The 18,517-nt window shown below is 35.9% G+C and overlaps 1 protein-coding gene across 2 annotated transcripts; it reads right to left on the bottom strand.

Moving 5' to 3' along the window:
- Window positions 1-2,719: 2,719 nt before the first annotated feature.
- On the bottom strand, window positions 2,720-18,445 carry adgrg3 (adhesion G protein-coupled receptor G3). 2 transcript variants are annotated; one of them, XM_082162054.1, is made up of 12 exons: window positions 17,571-18,445; window positions 16,971-17,049; window positions 16,767-16,860; window positions 16,325-16,525; window positions 16,059-16,187; window positions 15,893-15,941; window positions 9,280-9,371; window positions 9,043-9,158; window positions 8,659-8,930; window positions 6,589-6,685; window positions 6,218-6,504; window positions 2,720-3,317 (listed from the first exon to the last, which is right to left on the bottom strand). In XM_082162054.1, exons 1-12 carry the CDS (start codon window positions 17,725-17,727, stop codon window positions 3,199-3,201), a joined length of 1,692 nt encoding a protein of 563 aa, XP_082018180.1. In that variant the 5' UTR covers window positions 17,728-18,445; the 3' UTR covers window positions 2,720-3,198. The 2 variants fall into 2 exon arrangements, with proteins under 2 accessions (XP_082018180.1, XP_082018181.1); XM_082162055.1 differs by having other exon boundaries at window positions 16,971-17,040.
- Window positions 18,446-18,517: the final 72 nt, after the last annotated feature.

Genomic DNA, 18,517 nt, shown 5'->3' with positions numbered 1-18,517 from the left:
CGCCTAAAGAGCGCTGTGCGCGCGCATGACATCGTCGACTGACAGGACTGTTTGTTTGGCGCCGCTCCGGTGAAGCTAATTTTAGCTTTTAAAATATGGAGAAAAATAAACCTCCACTCGCAGTCGGGAAGAGAAAGCTTCTTACTGACTTTTTTGAGGGGTAATTGTCTCTCGCTATATATCTTTCTACTTTATATCTAACAGTTATCCACTCCATGTCGGGGCTTTTATATTCCTAGCATATATTGGAAACATTTGGCTTACGTTACTATTTTTTTCATAATTAACAGTCCTGGTTCTACAGGAGTGCTAGTGCTAGAGATCTCGATGAAGATGGATAACAGATTTTTAGTAATTATAAAGGGAGCGCTCGTTGTGCGCTTTCTAATATCCATTCAGAATTTGTATTTATTTGTATATGACTTGTTTTTCATTCTGCTAGGACCAAAGGCTGTATAAACACGGCAAAGTTTTGGGAATTACATACGCATTTATGCGGGATTCACTCTTGAAATAGCAATGATTTATTTTGATTGCCATAGTATTGTTTGTTTATGAATAAAGCAGCCTTTTTCACTGAAATGGTTGAATAGTCTGCTGACTCACTCACTCATGACAGTGCTTTGCCGCCACCTACTGGACGTAACTATTTAAAAATCGTATGTGCTGAAATAGTTGAAAAATCCCAACCAACACACAGGCTGACAGCCTGTTTTGCCACAATTTATAATAAACAAGTTTCATGCATTTAATCAAGTCTTTTGGAACAAACATTATCACAGTGTCACATCAATCATCCAGTTGTTTTTAGGGTAAATACTACATTGGTAAATAAAGCTAGAATCATTCTGTTGGATGTACACTATTCAAAAATTCAAGAGTCTCTTCTGTTCACCAAGCCTGCATTGATTTGATCCAAAATACAGTAAAAACAGTAATATTATGAAATATTATTACAATGTAAAATAATAATACAATAAAATATAATTTATTTCTGTGATCAAAGCTGAATTTTCACCATCGTTACTCCAAGTGTTCATCACATGATCCTTCAGAAATCCTAATATGATGATTTGATGCTCAACAAACATTTATGATTAATATCAATGTTGAAAACCGTTATTTACAGTATTTAAAAAATAAATAATTTGATGAATAGAAAGTTTATCTGAAATATAAACTTTTGTAGTATTATACACTACCATTCAAAAGCTTGCGGTTAGAATTTATAAAAAAATGTTGGGAAAGAAATTAATACTTTTATTCAGTACGGTTGCATTTAATTGATCAAAAGTGACAGTAAAGACATGTATAATGTAACAGAAGATTCTGTTTCAAATAAATGCTGTTCTTTTGAACTTTCTATTCATCAAAAAATCCTGAAAATAAAATGTATGACGGTTTTGGCTTGCTCAGTTGGGAATATTTTGGGGATATTTAATTTTATTCTAGCCCTGGTATATTTGCCATAGCTGCCCTTTTGGGTCTGCTGCTTTGTCACCCTCTAAATCCATATTACTCAAGTAAGTAATTTAAAAGAAGAGATATATATATATATGTATGTGAATTCAAGCGTTTTTAATAAATAGTATATATTTATGCATATTATGATCAAATATATTGTATATTTTGTATAAAGTGTATATTGCGAGACTAACCAACCCCCCGCCCAAAAAAACTTGGGGACCCCCCATAAGACTTGACTCAATTCGAGCACTGAGTGGGACGTTTAATTCGGGAGATTCCAAACCTCGTTTCTTAGTTAGAATATATAGGACATGAACACCCTCTCAAGTCAACATTTGAATGCGATGAGCTCGTAGTCTCTTCTTCAGAAGTGGGAAGTAGGACATTTCGAATAGCGCGTGTGAAGGCAACATTAACTCATATAGACCAGAACTCGCCATTCTGAGGGGAAAAGGCGTAATGTGGAGGTTAAATCTTGCAATTCTGATATATGAACTCGGAATTACGAGGGGGGAAGTCAGAATTGGGAGATAAAACTCATAATTACCTTTATTAGTCATTTTATTCAGTGGCTTCCATAGACTGAAATGTGTGCTTTCTGTTTCTGAACACTAGGTGTTGCCGACACTACACTGATCATCAGAACACCACTTCTGCTACCCATAATCCATCATACCTCAGTGTTAAATAATCAAAGTCCACAGTACTTACGTGTTAATCTCCTCATTGTATATTGCTACTCTTTTTCATCCCTTTTTTTTATTTTGTTTTGTTATTTCATTTCATTTTATGTTAACCCCATGTGTAGTTATTGTTTTCTAATATTTGTTTTTTGCTGAGCATGGTGACTTTTTGTAATCTCGTTGCTTACAATGACAACAAAGCTCTATTCTATTCTGAGCTCTCCTGTTAAAGTTTATTTGATTGTTCTTTCACTTAAGAGCAAGGACCCCCACATATGATGAAACCCTTGCAAAAATATAAAGCAATATATTTCCCTTTAAAGACCCATTTACATTTACGCATTTGACAGACGCTTTTATCCAAAGCGACTTACATTGCATTATCCTATACATTTATACATAGGTATGTGCAATCCCCTGGGATCGACGTTGTTAACGCAATGCTCTTACCACTGAGCTACAGGAAAGTAGCTATTTACTGTATATGTGTGATAAAATTCACAAATTATAGGGTTTCCTTAGAATAATTAACTTTTTTTCATTGTTCTAAATATATGTAAAGTCAACAGTTGTTTTGTTTTTTACCCAGTCAAGTCACTTTTATTTTTATAGAGCTTTATACAATACAGATAGTTTTACAGTGATAACAGGAAAATAATGCATTTCGGCTGTTGTTCAGCTGAAGTCAGTTCAGTGTTGATTCAGTTTCATTGTAAAGTTAGAATGTTAGAGCAATTTTAGATTTATGTATTTGCATTTTTCACAATGAATAGTTCATATATATATATATATATAGTAAGCCAGATGTGACAATGACAATGAAAATAACTATTCTGGAATTTAATTAAAAAAGGATATATCAACATTTAGAAATAAATACCCCCCTATTAAAACTATATGCAGATTTCCTATAGCGCCCCCTTGCAGTCTCCCGAGGCTCTGCAGACCCCAGGTTAAAAATCACAAAGATCTGAACGAGTACAATATTAATACGAAAGAAATACATGAAGTTTTGATGGATCCACCTTTAAAACTCCAAGGCCGTTGGTTATCTTGTCACATCTTCATTGCTCTGGAAGCTGACCTGAATGGTGCCTTTAGATGAGATTTGTTTCTCTTTCCGTGTTTGACATGTGAGAATCAAAAACCACATGAAAATAAAGATACCTAGAGGATGAAAAGAACAGTGATGATGTCATTTTACACTTTTTGTATTAGTGTCAAAGACATCTCTCATCAAGAGCTTCACATTGTTCATTTAGGGCCAAAAACACAAATCTAGTAAATAAACATCTGGCACTTCATGCAAAAAAAGTCTACAAAATATGCCTTTAGAAAGTCTACATTTTTCTTTTTCAACAAATGCTCAGTGTAAGGAGAAGCTTAATCTTCAGAAGATATTGTTTGTCCACCTCACAAGGTCAAAACAATAATATACGAATATGTTCCAAAGTTTAAATCCTTTCTGAAATTCTTTTGATATTTAACTCCAATTTTACATTTTGATTTAATTGCATGGTTATTATTATTATTTCTTGCTGCCAGAAATCTGACTTTTAAATATGATATCTGTGTTATATTTCCACAAGTGAACATATAGGCAAGTAGTTTCTAGGGTGATAAACTGATAAAGACAGCAAACACACTGTAGGCCTATTAACAAACCAAACATGGTTTTGCATGTAAAAGTGAACCTATTTCTAACCCAAAACTTAGCATACCCATAAATTCTTCATCGATTTATCATAGCGGAACTAGAGTTGTGGTCAACGATAATGCAGGGGGGTTTATTGACAATGACAAAAAATGATTGTAAAATCCTAACCTGGCATCAAAAACGCAGAAATGAACGATTATTAGATTTATTCCTGTGGGGGAATAATGATTCATAAGCTTGCGTTTCAATATTGATTCATTTGGATAAATACATATGCTATAGATGTACATTTTTCTCAAGAAAAAACTTTCTCAACTAATGTTGTAAACTTAGGCAACCCTGTTATTCGTGGTTAAAATTAACAACTGATTTGTTGCATACAAGACCGCTTTTATAATAACGACTTTTGAATTATATAGGTTAAGTAAGTAGATTATAATGAATTTATAGTGCTTTTTTTTTATTGCAAAATGCTCCTCTCTAGAGTACATTTTTCTGATTAACTATAGAGTTCCCACACACTGAATGGCTTTTCTGAAATAAAACTATAATGTTGCGTGACTTTGTTCACAAGCGGTTTTTCTGTGGTTGAAACACTGATTTGGAGATTACATGAGACATGATTGTCTTATCAGTCAGCGCTTTATCAGTGTCCTCTAAGTTCTGCTGTGGTTTTCACTGCGCGTGCAGATGGATGTGTTGTGTGAGAGCATGAGAACAGTGTGTGTGTGTGTGTGTGTCAGGCTGAATGCATGAGAGTCGGCAGCCCTCGTTCAAACACGCTATAATGCGCACCAGACGCGACACGTTCTCAAGTTAAAGGCCAAAATAAAGGCTTTTTTCTATAATGAAATAAAATTTTAGGGTGGCCAATCAGATGTCAGTGATGTCAAGTGCCACGGTGAACGTGTTTTCAACATGCTCCTGGATTAACATGTTCGTTGATCCTGGAACAATATTCCAATCAACCAATCAGATTGGAGGGACAAGTTTACAGTTTATGTCAAGTTTAGGGTAGGGTTAGGGTTAGGTTTAGGAGTGCTAGGACTACATTTTCAGACTTGTTGTTCCAGGATCAACAAAAATCCAGGAATATGTTGATCCTTACTTGGCAAAATCTCATCCAGACTCCCACCCGGTACTCCGTCACGGCACAACCAGCGCTAATACATGTGCCATTTTCACTTTGAGTATTACTTCTGATTTATGAAGGAAAAATCTTGGGAATTTCATAATGATATGAGATTTTGATATAGGGTCAATTCTGTGGCTAAACATTTTGATTAAAAACAACAAAAAACAAAAACAACCCTGGTGAGAGAAATACATACATGAAGAAGAAAGCCAAAATATTAAATGTAATGAATGTACAGTATATGTACTGAGTAAATCATGACAATTTTCACCTGAGATTTGGAGCCAAATTACAGGGAGGTAAAAATGACTTAAAGATGGCAGCCAGTTTGCCTGCATGCAACTCAAGAAGTATTAAAGAAATCTTAATATCCTTTTAGATTCTGATTCTTAACAAACTTTTCTTTTGGTTTCTTCATTTTAAAGGCCCTCGATGGTTCAACCACAGATTTATGGAGATCTTAATGCGGCTTCATGAGGAAATTGATTAATTATACACATTTTCAGTGGCTAAAAACCAAATTTGCGTAACTTTTTATTATAAAGAGGAATATCTGACATGTATCTTGTTTTTTTCTATCAACACAATTGCCTAGATTAGAATATACCTACCTTTCACAGTTGGCATTTAATGCAACAAAGATTGCTAAAGTAAACAGATTTTACTTATAGATCTACCAATCTCTGTGTAAAAATAAAATAATGATGCTGCCATATTTCTAAAGTCATTTTTACCCTCCTGTACTCGGCTCCAAATCTCAGGAGAAAATGGCCATTATGACACTCCTCTACAAAATAGTGAATTATTCAGTAAATATGTTCATTACATTTAATATTTTGGCTTTCATCAAATATTAATTTGGCTTTCTTTTTTATGTTTGTCTTTCTTCAGAAAAAATATTAACTAAATCATAAATTTGAGCCTGGGAAATTTCAGAAATTTGGTTTTGACATGGAATGACCTTATATATATTTTTGCTTCATATGGAAATATGGTACACAATTGCAAAAAGTGTCCCACCCTAACGCTAGCTAATAAATAAATAAATAAATAAATAAAACCTGAATTCACATTTAAAGCTTGTAAACTTTTCATGCTATAATATGTTATATCTGATATTTTTCACTCAAAAGAACAGTATTTGTGTTTTTTTATTATTTTTTTTACCCTGTTTTTTTTTGTACCCTGTTCATGAAAGTACCAGTTAGGCCTGTGTATGCTTGTCCTTCATTAACACATGCTTTTGTTTCGGTGAGCATTGAAACAAGTTCTTACCCTGAAAACTGTTGAGAATGGTGAAAACATAGAGCGAAGTGAGACTCAATGGGCCGTGTGTGAAGAAGGCCATACCCCACGGCACTCCCAGTACACAGCAGAGTCCCAGTAGAGACACCCAGTCTTTCCATGCCCTCCTCTGATGGTCTTTCACCTGAAGAGCCTGTGATCTCATCTGACGCATCTTCCGCAGCACCACCGCCAGCATAGCCATGTTGAAGAGCAACACCAGTCCCAGATAACCGTTCACTGTAATGTAGCTCACTATCGGTGTGGTCACCCAGCATCTACACCATAATAAAACACACACACACGCTCAAGAGATGACGCAGAAAGAGAAGTGCAGTGTCATTTGAATAGATTGACCTTACATTGGTGTGGCTGTCGAGTTCTCTTTATCCATGTGAAAGGAATATTTGCCATACGCTTTAGTCACACCGCATATCATCACTGTGAACGTGGGAATACCTGTGGGAGAAGATTAATACAGTAAATAGATGTAATACACACAATGCTCATTCACACAGAGACATCCAGTCTTTTTGAGGTTTAATATTCAAAGACACTAGTTAGGGGCCAAGCACTGAAGATGCATTAGCACCTATTGTAATAATTGGCGTTATTATTATTATTCTTCCGGTTCTTCTTCTTCTTCTTTTTCCGCTCTGGAAGTCTATGGCCGCCCATAGAACTGCTTGTGGGAAAGTTATGAAATTTGGCACACAGATAGAGGACAGTCTGAACATTAACCACAGCAATTTTGGAGTCTCTATATCAGTCCTTCTAGCGCCACCAACTGGTTTAACTTATGTTTATGCCGTAAGGGCTAAAAAAACAAAATATATATATATTTTTTTTATAGCTCCTTGGCTCAAGATGATTCGATTGCATGCCCTGAAGGTGCTGAAAAAGTTTCTTGGCAGCGCCACCTTGTGGTCAAAAGCTATAATTAAATTTTCAAAAATGCTAATAACTTTGGATTTAATTAGCTTATTGTAATGAAACTGGTCTTAATAGATTCCTTGGGTGGTGTCGAGAACATAGATATCAATTTGCCATAGTTGGCCGAACTTCCTGTCCACCATTTTTATTTTCTGTAAAAACATAATTTTTTCTAACTTATCCTAGGCCGTTCGTCCGATTTTCACCAAATTTGAGTCAGGTCATCTTCAGACCATGCCGGCAAAAAGTTATGGATTTCGTGTCGATAGCCAAAGCTGTTTTTGTAAAACGCATCAACAACATTGGTGGCATGATTCCAAAACGACTCTGAGGCTGTATCTCTGCAATGCTTTGGCTCGTTGACACCAAACGTTGTATATGTCATTGTCACCTCACTCTGACCACACCACACCAATTTGGTCACAGCACCACCAATTGATCGAAAGTGCTAAACCATTCAGTCAAATTACTAGTGCCTGTATTTATGATTTTTCAGCCATTTTGCCTAAAATCATCTTAATATGTCTTAAATTGCTCATTGTTGCAGTTGGTCTGAATCTCCTAGCCATGATGGCATGACTTATCATGCCTTCTTTGTGCTTGGCCACATAATTGCTGATTGCAGCTATATTTCATATTGCATTTTGATTAAAGGGTTGGTTGATTATGATTTCACTTTTTTAACTTTAGTTAGTGTGTAATGTTGCTGTTTGAGCATAAACAACATCTGCAAAGTTACAACGCTCAAAGTTCAAAGCAAAGGGAGATATTTTCTTTTAAAGGACTACAACAAACGGCTGGTCGGGACTACACGACATTCCTCCCGAGTTAGTGACATCACCAACCCTAAAATTTACATAAACCCCGCCACCGGGAACGCGATTTATAGATTATCATGACAGAATATGCTATCAATGACTAGAAGATAACTACACATCAGCTACATAAATTCATCAACTAAACAGAAATGTCCTGTTGCTTCTACATGTTGTCACTTCTTCTTGAGTCTCTCCATCATTGTCTGAATCCGGCTTGAACATAAAAGTCTAAAAGTTTTTGAAATTTTCAGTGCATGTCCATGTGAATGCTCTTGAAGCTCCGCCCTCTGTGCCGGGAGCAGCAGCTCATTTGCATTTAAAGGGACAGACACAAAAACGGTGCGTTTTTGCTCACCCTCAAAAAGTGACAATTTGAACATGCTATATAAAAATATCTGTGGGGTATTTTGAGCTGAAACTTCACATACACACTCTGTGGACATCAGAGACTCATTTTACATCTTGTGAAAAGGGCATTATACCACCCCTTTAAGTGTACAGCCCTACTTTTGTTTGATTCATCCAAATTTCGCCAAATTCTGTGACATTCCACGTTATACAGTAAATTCCACTTTTATGACTGGATTGCGTGATTCCGTCCAATGCGTCGTGGAAATCGTAGGGCACTTGAGTAATGCGGGAATGGTGTATATTGACTTAAGAATGTGAATTTGAACTCACCCCATCCCACAAGACTTAGTTTAAGCAGGTATCTCTTGATGTAGATGTTGAAGACCCGCACCAGCAGCAGGTAAAGGTTGAAGCCCTCAATGGCTGTCCAAGTGAAAGTGGCTAAAAGACACCAGTGTAGGAGAAGTCCTAGAGCCTGACACGCTGACTCAGTGTCTCCTTGACCCGAAAACCACACGCTGCACAAGAAGGAGATGTGCAGCAAGAATAAGGAACCCGAGAGCTGAACATGAATGAAGACTGAGTTCTCACATTGATTCTTCCTGTTGAGAGGATGGTGAGAGACATTATCTATTTATATCTGTACCACAGAACACCTCATTCGGAAACTGTCAAGTGTCTAAAAAAATGTGTCCGAATTAATAATAAGCTTACCGTTGGCACAGAAACATTACAATCATAAGGGCTGTAAATGCGATTGAAAGGGCTGAGCCAACGTATGAAAGGTAGTTGAGATGGATTATATGGGACCCTTCAGGGATTTGAGGACTCTTTCAGAAACATTGAGGACAAAAGAGTGCATTCAAATCAATCATAAGCAGCAGCCAAGCTTAATCTGAAAGTCAATGTTTTTAAAAACAAAAAAGGCAATTTTATGACAAATGCACTTACAATGAGCACTGCAAAAAAGCTCAGATGATTACAACTGCACACAAAGTCTCCATTCTCAATGCTAGTCTCACAGCCGTCTGTTCTCCAGTTACCTGTCAAACAGACACACACACAAACACACACACACATTGCATGTACACTAAGTCAATGGAAAAACATCTATTCAAATGAGAACTGTCAGTAAATAAGGACATTAGTTTCACTATGACTGTTACAAAATACAGGCCATTCTCAGGAAACAGTGATGCTACAAATACTAGTCTGTTCCACTTTATCTTCTTGCCTTCACACTATCTTTCCTGTAAACTTCAGGTCAACACAAGTGAAACTGCCATATTAGTTGATGAGAAGAGGCTTGGTTGCAGAGGTAGTTGGTTACAGAAAAAAAAAGGCATGCAGTCTGTGACGGACAGATTGTTAATACAACTGGTCCTTGTGTTAATTATGTCTGACAGAAGATCCATACGTTCGCCTATCATTCATCGACCTCAAACGTGGCTTAGCATTTAAAAGATGCAAATAGTAGTCTTAGCCACTTTACACTTATACTTAGCCACTAAATTTGTACATTATACATTTTGAACCTGCATTTCTCTCTACCCACCTTATTTTTAATGTGAGAGCATGTGCGGCCATTTTTAACTTGAATGTGTGAATGTAACAAAATAATAATTTTTTTTTTCTTTTCTTTATTCAACCATAGTGAACTCCTAAAAAAAAAATTCCATGGGGTTAAATGTATTTAGTTATCATTCTATAGTAAATACTAACACGAGTCATGTAATGTTGGGTATATGATCTTTTATTTAAGGTACTTAGTTTAAGAGGGACGCTTATTGATGTTTCACGCTATGCCTTTGGTTAGTGCCTTTGGTTAGTGCGGGAATTACATCAGCCTCGGACAGTGTTGCAAGTCTGTGGTTTTCCTGCTGAAGTGGGCTTCTTTTACACTGTTGCTGCGGGTTGTTTTTTAAGTCCATGAATTGAAGTGACCCCAGAATGCGACTGTTACCCACCTGGAACATGATTTCTACCGGGGGACCCGGAACGCCATTGGATTAGTTTCGAGTAGTAATTGTTTTGAGTGGTAATTGGGCTGGTTTTAAGTAGCCTAGTAATTAGGCTGGTTGTGAGTATGGGTTGGTTTTGAGTAGTAATTAGGCTGGTATTGAGTAGTAATTGGGCTGGTTTTGAGAAGTAATTGGGCTGGTTTTGAGTAGCCTAGTTCTAGTTTCGAGTAGCTTAGTAATTAGTAATGGGTTGGTTTTGAGTAGTAATTAGGCTGGTTGTGAGTAGTAATTAGGCTGGTTTTGAGTAGTAATTGGGCTGGTTTTGAGTAGCCTAGTTCTGGTTTTGAGTAGTAATTGGGCTGGTTTTGAGTAGCCTAGTTCTGAGTTGGTTGGTTGGTTCTGAGTAGTAATTAGGCTGATTCTGAGTAGTAATTAGGCTGGTTTTGAGTAGTAATTAGGCTGGTTTTGAGTAGTAATTGGGCTGGTTTTGAGAAGTAATTGGGCTGGTTTTGAGTAGCCTAGTAATTAGGCTGGTTCTGAGTAGTAATGGGTTGGTTTTGAGTAGTAATTAGGCTGGTTTTGAGTAGTAATTAGGCTGGTTTTGAGAAGTAATTGGGCTGGTTTTGAGTAGCCTAGTTCTGGTTTTGAGTAGCCTAGTTCTGGTTTTGAGTAGCCTAGTAATTAGGCTCGTTCTGAGTAGTAATGGGTTGGTTTTGATTAGTAATTAGGCTGGTTTTGAGTAGTAATTAGGCTGGTTTTGAGAAGTAATTGGGCTGGTTTTGAGTAGCCTAGTTCTGGTTTTGAGTAGCCTAGTAATTAGGCTGGTTCTGAGTAGTAATGGGTTGGTTTTGAGTAGTAATTAGGCTGGTTGTGAGTAGTAATTAGGCTGGTTTTGAGTAGTAATTGGGCTGGTTTTGAGTAGCCTAGTTCTGGTTTTGAGTAGTAATTGGGCTGGTTTTGAGTAGCCTAGTTCTGGTTTTGAGTAGTAATTGGGCTGGTTTTGAGTAGCCTAGTAATTAGGCTGGTTCTGAGTAGTAATGGGTTGGTTTTGAGTAGTCTAGTAATTAGTAGGGCTGGGTATCGATTCAGATGTTACAATTCGATTCGATTTCGATTCGCAAGCTCTAATTCGATTCGATTTCGATTCTCGATTCGATTTTCGATTTCGATTCTCGATTCGATTTTTCCAATTTCGATTCTAAATGAATTTCGATTCGACTCACTCAATGAATATTAAATACAAATCCTATATTTATTAAAAAAAGAAAAAGAAAAGAAAAAAAAGTGAACAAGTTTTCAAGTGTTTAATTAATAAAAAGAAATTAAGAGCTACAAACCTGTATATTAAACTCTTTTTATTTTAGGTACACTTGGGTACATTAAAAGAGAACCCAACTCTATATTTCAAATGCATACAATGAATAGACAGGATTTTGATGCAAGATGAAAAATTGATGCTGAAAATTGGACAAGTCAGAACAGTCGCATGTCTTGATCAAACAGGTTAACAATCCTCACATAAACCCACATATAAAAACGTTGCATATAATATAATATGTGCCCTTCCTGTCTAACAGCTAGGCCATAGAGAAATTGAATAAAATTATCAAACAGTCTGTGTTGCATTAATTATAAATTATATATTGACTAATCAAAGTTACAAAAGTTCTTTATTCAAGAGCAGTGAGTGTTTTTCTCTGTTCTCTTTGTTCTTTGATTAACTTAAATGACAGAGATAATTAGTGGCTACAGTGTACTGTCCCTTTAAGACCAGCCTCTGTTGACAGAGACGCGGAACTCACACGCGGACTCATTCTCTCACGAGGCACAACTCTTCACGTTCGTCATAAGACTGCTCTTATGTTATAAAGATACTCGACAAAAATAAATTTTGGCATAATTGTGTGTGTTCTTCGTTCAAGCGCGAAAGATAATTCTATTCTGTGCTGTCTTGTGCGCAAGTTATCATCGCAAGTTTTTCTGTCACAGTCACGACAGCATTTTGGCAGCATTTTGGTCATATAGCCTAATTGCGTATAGGCTTGTCATAGCGATTGCGATATGATTAAACGTGCAGCACTAATTGAGGTTATTTTATGATTTAGATAAAACTACCATAAAATCTCACAGCATTAGCTATAAAATTGAGTTTGCAAGCCTATGAACAGTGGAGGAAAACTAATACATAAAGATGGAAAAAAATCGATTCTTGGCGTTTGAGAATCGATTTTGAATCGACCACATTTAAAAAAACGATGAATCGAAAAATCGATTTTTTTGCCCAGCCCTAGTAACTAGGCTGGTTTTGAGTAGTAATTGGACTGGTTTTGAGTAGTAATTGGGCTGGTTTTGAGTAGTAATTGGGCTGGTTTTGAGTAGTAATTGGGCTGGGTATGAGTAGTAATGCTGGTTTTGTTATGTTGACCTGGTAACCCTGGCCTCAGAATGCAAATTGACGCTGGTGACCACCATCAAACAAACCAAATGTGGGACGGTTATAAGTTTGTGTGGGACAATGTGGGACGTGTTACACTAACACTAAAACATAACCTGAAACTGTTATATAATGTCCATCTAACTTTCAGCTGATAAAACGACTTTGTTGTTTAGTCCCTTCCAGAAAACACCATTACATCACAATGTAACATAACATGCCTTTATTTTACATGTCATTTAAATTCAACATCACTGAGCCCAAAGGCAGCAGGCATCATGCAGATCACTATTTTTGAAACAGTTCTGACCAAGTCCAATATATATTAAGAATGTATATAAACTTTTATATTTTTTAGAAAGGATGTGAATTAAAACAACCACAGCAGGCAACAAGTTGATAAATTCTGTTAAATTAAATAATTTAATTTAATTAATGATTAATTATTAGTTATTTAACAATTAAGTTAATTTAAATTGACCGAATTATCCATTTGTTTTCTGACAGGGAACACATGGAACGAATCACCGGTCCACATTTTGATTGACAGCCGTCACAACCTAGTGACTGTGTTTACTCCTTTCTTATCAACCGTTGGATAGGTTTTAAAAAACGGCTGTTGTATTTGTACTTCTGACGAAGCGCTGTTAAATACAGGGGAAAAACTAAGCCGCAAAAAGAATAAATAAAATGCTTTCTTAAAAAGGCAAAAGAACACATGCACGTTTTCTTAATATGATAATTAAAAACCAATAGACTGATGAAAATGCGGGACATTTTCTCAATATGCGACGTGCGGGACAAGGGGTGAAAATGCTGTTCGGTACAACGCATGTTCTCTAGGGCCGGTTCACACAGAACGTGTTTTTGCCGTTAAAAACACGAGTCGCCGGTAAATGGAACGGGAAAAAAAGCACAAGGTCTAGAGAAGTGTTTTTTTTAAAATTGAACTTCTTTTAACTTGAGCACCACAACGCTGTGTCGAGCAAGAGACGCTGCAAAAGACATGAGCACAGCAGTTAAAGACGTCCGTCTAGTGCGTGTTCACATTGAAAAACAATGGGAAAGTAGCCCAGTGGAATGGAAAAACGCTTTCTGTGTGAACGGCCCCTTACTCTTCCCAGTCAATACTGCGTATGACATGGGAAGAAGTTAGCGCAATGGATATTCCTCTGATGAAGTGTCCCATATGTTTTCCAGAGCCAATAAATGGAGGTGAGCTGATCCTGAACTGTTGCCCTCGCCATACAATTTATTATGGCCAGAATTAGATAAGCTACATAAAACTGGTGCCGTGACCCGGATAGAAGTAAGGTTTGTTATGCTGATTGATATTGCAAATTTTTTTTATATTCTTTATTTCTATATATTCTTCTTTTTTTTATATTTTAAAGGTTTATTATTATAGTTTAGTATAATAATGAGCCTCCAGGAGACAGTATATTTAAGTGATCAAATTAATATCATAAAGTTGTGACTAGTCAACGAATGGCTTAAATGAACGACTACCAGTTGACTATGAAAATCATTCGTCATGGACAGCCCTAAATAAACTTTAACTACATTGAAAATCATGCTTGGGTAACGTCACATAACACATACAGTGGTTAAATAAGACCAACTTTGCCCCTTTTTTTTTCTGTCAAAAAACCTCAGACATGAGTTGCGTTTCATCAACTATCTGCTATTTTTTCACAGAACGACTTACTTGATCTTCATTCTTGTTGCATACAACCCTAAAGCATTTTGAATTGGCACCCAACAAGAAAGTTTCGTGTTTTTTAGTAGTATTATAATGTGATTTAATAAAAGGAACCAGAATTCAAAGAATTTAAATGAATACCAAATTTACAAAATATGACGGGGCTGAAATAATGCGCTTTCAGGTTAGGCTTAAAGGTAGTAACCATGAATTACTATTGGTACTACTTGGATTGTGATTACATTTTGTGTACTGGTGTAATAGTTTCACAATCAACCACTAAACAAATTATTTTTTTGACGACTAATGTGTATATTAAAGGGTGACGCTCACCAAAATGCAACCTAGGCTCTTTTTGTTAATCTACTCGAGGCAAACTTTCATTTAAAAATATAATTAGAATGGAAACGCCACTTTTAAGTTTAACCGTATTTTCGTTTTAGGTTAAAATGCCTAGTGAATGGGGCACTTTTATGATAGCATCAAAAATCACTATTTTTAAAACACTAAGGAGGCTCGATACAACATGAAACTTTGCTCGAAGTATCACCAGGGGCTCTACACATGAACTCCAGCATTGAGAACATTGTTTGTGTACACAGAGTTTACTAAAAAGAAAGATTTTGAACAACTCACTGTATCTGTTGTCCGCTGGCATTTTAACAGTCAAAAATAGTCGATTTCCGAATGCGAATGAACTGACTCTGAATTTTAGTATTGTTTCTTATATGAGGATCCTTTTTCAAATACAAGGTCAATATTGATTTTCACTAATGAGAAAACTTCAAATTATCCGTGAATTTATATTGAACTAAGCTTTAGGAGCTTTCCATCTTTACTCTCCTCCCTGTTACGGAGATCGACTATTTTTGACTGACAAAATGCCGACGGACGGAAACACAGTCAGTGAGTTGTTCAACATCTTTCTTTTTAGTAAACTCTGTGTACACAAACAATGTTCTCAATGCTCGAGTTCATGTGTAGAGCCCCTGGTGATACTTCCAGCAAAGTTTCATGTTGTGTCGAACCAGAGAATGTCTAGTCGAACCTTCTTAGTGTTTTAAAAATAGCGATTTTTTATGCTATCATAAAAGTGCTCCATTCACTCCCATTCACAAGGCATTTAACCTAAAACGAAAATACGGTCAAACTTAAAAGTGGCGTTTCCATTCTAATTATGCTTTTAAACGAAAGTTTGCCTCGGGTAGATTAACAAAAATACCCTAGGTTGCATTTTGGAGCGAGTTAAGTTACCCTTAAAGAGGCTGCATCCATCCTGTTACTTTGGGCCAGGGAAAAAATATAATTTCTTCAAATGCGTATTTCAAATAAAACACACACACACACACACGCAAATTGCACTGCTTTTGACATTGACCTAGTCAATTTTTTTTCAGTTTATGCAGAGAGGTTTCATGCTTAATAATTAATTTTTCGCTCTGAAGATGGCGTGAAAATCATACTGACCTCTGCCGTTTTCATCGAGATGCCAGTAGACACAAAGTCCACTTTCATTCTGCAATAATGAAGTTGCACTTTTATAGAAGTGAAAACTGGCAGTTGATAAATAAAAGCCACAAGGCCAAGCTGTATTTTTACAGCTGTATAATGGTGTGATGTGAAAGCATCTCACCTCATTGCTATTCCTGAATGTGAGCTGAACAGGCTGAGAAAGATTGTGAACTTCATTCTCACCAAGCCAAACTCCCAGCACGTTTCGCCCATGCAATACTGGATCTGGCTCATTTGGGTCACTTCCATTCTGTGTCAATAGCACAATGACAAATGATCCGAAGAAAAAAACGATGTTTTGACAGGTTCCACAAAGAAGATAAATGCACATTTAATTTGGCAATTAAACAAGTCTTTGGAGGACAGACATAAAGTACTTCTGTGTACCTCGATGTCTGAACTGCTGCTGACCCTGAAGATGTTCTCATTGAGAAGAGACACAATCAAATTCACTTCTGAATCATTGTTTCCCCCCTGTTCATTTCTGCTCTTCTGTAATGCTTCAGAGGAGATGTTGATTGTACATGCATTTTCTGCATCCAGTGTTGGCTGCCAAAACAATCTTGAAGGCACAATCCAGTGCGTGGCCTATGTAATGTAAAAACCAAGACCATATGGAACTTGAAGTTCAACTTCTGTTAATATACAGTTTGTTTTTACATGCTTATCAATCAGACCATTGTCTAATTTGCCATAATATGCATTAATATTTTTAGAACAGCTAATAAATATACATTTATATGATGTCACTATTCATGTACTTTGTCTGTGGATTGTGTAATGCATGTTACGTATATCATGTTTAAGAAGTACCGATATTTAATCTTACCTCTGAGGGGGGAATCTTTTTAAACCAATAGTCTGGCCTATTTATTAGTCGCAATCTTGATTGCTTGCATTGTCTCATGTTCTGTTCTATACACCTGTTAAAAAAATACACTTTCTGTTAATACATCATTTTTGACATCTCAAAATGTTTAATTCATTTAAAAACTTTTCACTTGTTAAAAGATGTTTGGATAAAATAACTTACCGTGGAACTGGAACAGATTTTTCAGATTTTTCACAATTGTCTGGAACCTCATGACAAAACCAAGACTCACCTGTAGAAACTGATGTTATAGGTGGTAAATATTCTTTGTTGATAAAAATTCTTACATGCTAGCAGTGCTGGTTAGTACTGAATACATGTAATCTGAATTACGTTATCAGATTCTTGTAATTAGATTTATTTAAAATACTCGTAATCAGACTACAGTTACTTTTTTACTGATTACATGTTATTCCCACAATGGCAGTAAATTATTCATAATTCATTGATTCTCCCTCCTACTTTTTTATCTTTAAAATTTTCTAATATATTTACTTGAAGTACCCCATGAATGATCAAAAGTAATCAAAAAGTTGTTCAATTATATTACTTTAAATGTGTAATGGAATCGATTATGTTACTAACTACAATTTTTGTCATGTAATTTGGAATCAGTAACAGTAACTGACTACAACTTGTAAGTAATCTACCCAGCACTCCAAGAAAGTAAATCACAACAGTGTAAACATGATTATTATCAAAATTTGTTGAGTTAAAATAACTTGATTATACTCCTAATTGGGAGCTGAAATTGATACTCACAAGTTCCAGTCCATATTGTGCAGGAATATATCCAAAGAACTAAACAGTATAAGCCTCTCATTTCTCTTGTTGAATGCTCTGTTCCTCTAGAGCGAGTGGGATCTGTCAGTCTCTCTGAAAAAGTGTCATGTGATTCCTGTGGCTTCCTGTGCAACATAGATGTTAACTACAGGAACCATGATGCAGTTTACCAAGAACTTACCAACACAAATCTCTATGTGACCTTAAGGTGAAAACAATCCAGACATTACCGGTACTAAATTAATAACTAATTGAATAATAATAAATAAATAAAAATAAATAAAACTATTCATTGCATTATTTGTTCGGAGTATTTATTTACACTAAGAGTAAAATAGCCCGTCTTGTTGGCAGAGGCTATTTAAACTAACTGGCCACTGGTGTCGGGCTGGACAGGACAACACTACAGAAGACGCTGGACTGTCGATAGTGTAGAGGGGTAATGTGCGTTATGTGCGTAAACCTTATTTCGAATTTTGCCGAACTCTCTCTACTCCTTTTTCCCATCACATATTAGATCGGAAAGGCATTTATTTTCAATAAAAATTAAGAAAGCATTCGAAAAGTGGAATTAAAGTGCCTAATGTGTGTTTAATAATAAAGTGGGCGCCATTTAATAATTTTAATAAATATAATAATTTACACTCTGTATGTTATTATTGTATACCGTTTAATGTATAACAGCACTGAGGTGCAAATATATCTCCCACTATTTATAAGTATAAATAGCATTTTACTACTATATATACTTATCGCAAAGAAAATACTGTTATTTTTACATATGTAGTGTAAATAGAATCTATCGCTATTTTCACTTAGTGTAAAATATGAAAATATGATATTTTCACAATGCTGCTGCATTTGTTCCAGGTTGTATATTGCTTTAAAATAGCATTGTTGTAATGTGTTTCCAATACAGGCTGAAA

Source organism: Leuciscus leuciscus, assembly GCF_965113295.1.
Source record: "Leuciscus leuciscus genome assembly, chromosome: 2".
Lineage (NCBI taxonomy): Eukaryota > Metazoa > Chordata > Actinopteri > Cypriniformes > Leuciscidae > Leuciscus > Leuciscus leuciscus.
Note: the sequence above shows the minus strand (reverse complement) of the source record. Positions and strands in the feature narration are given on the sequence as shown.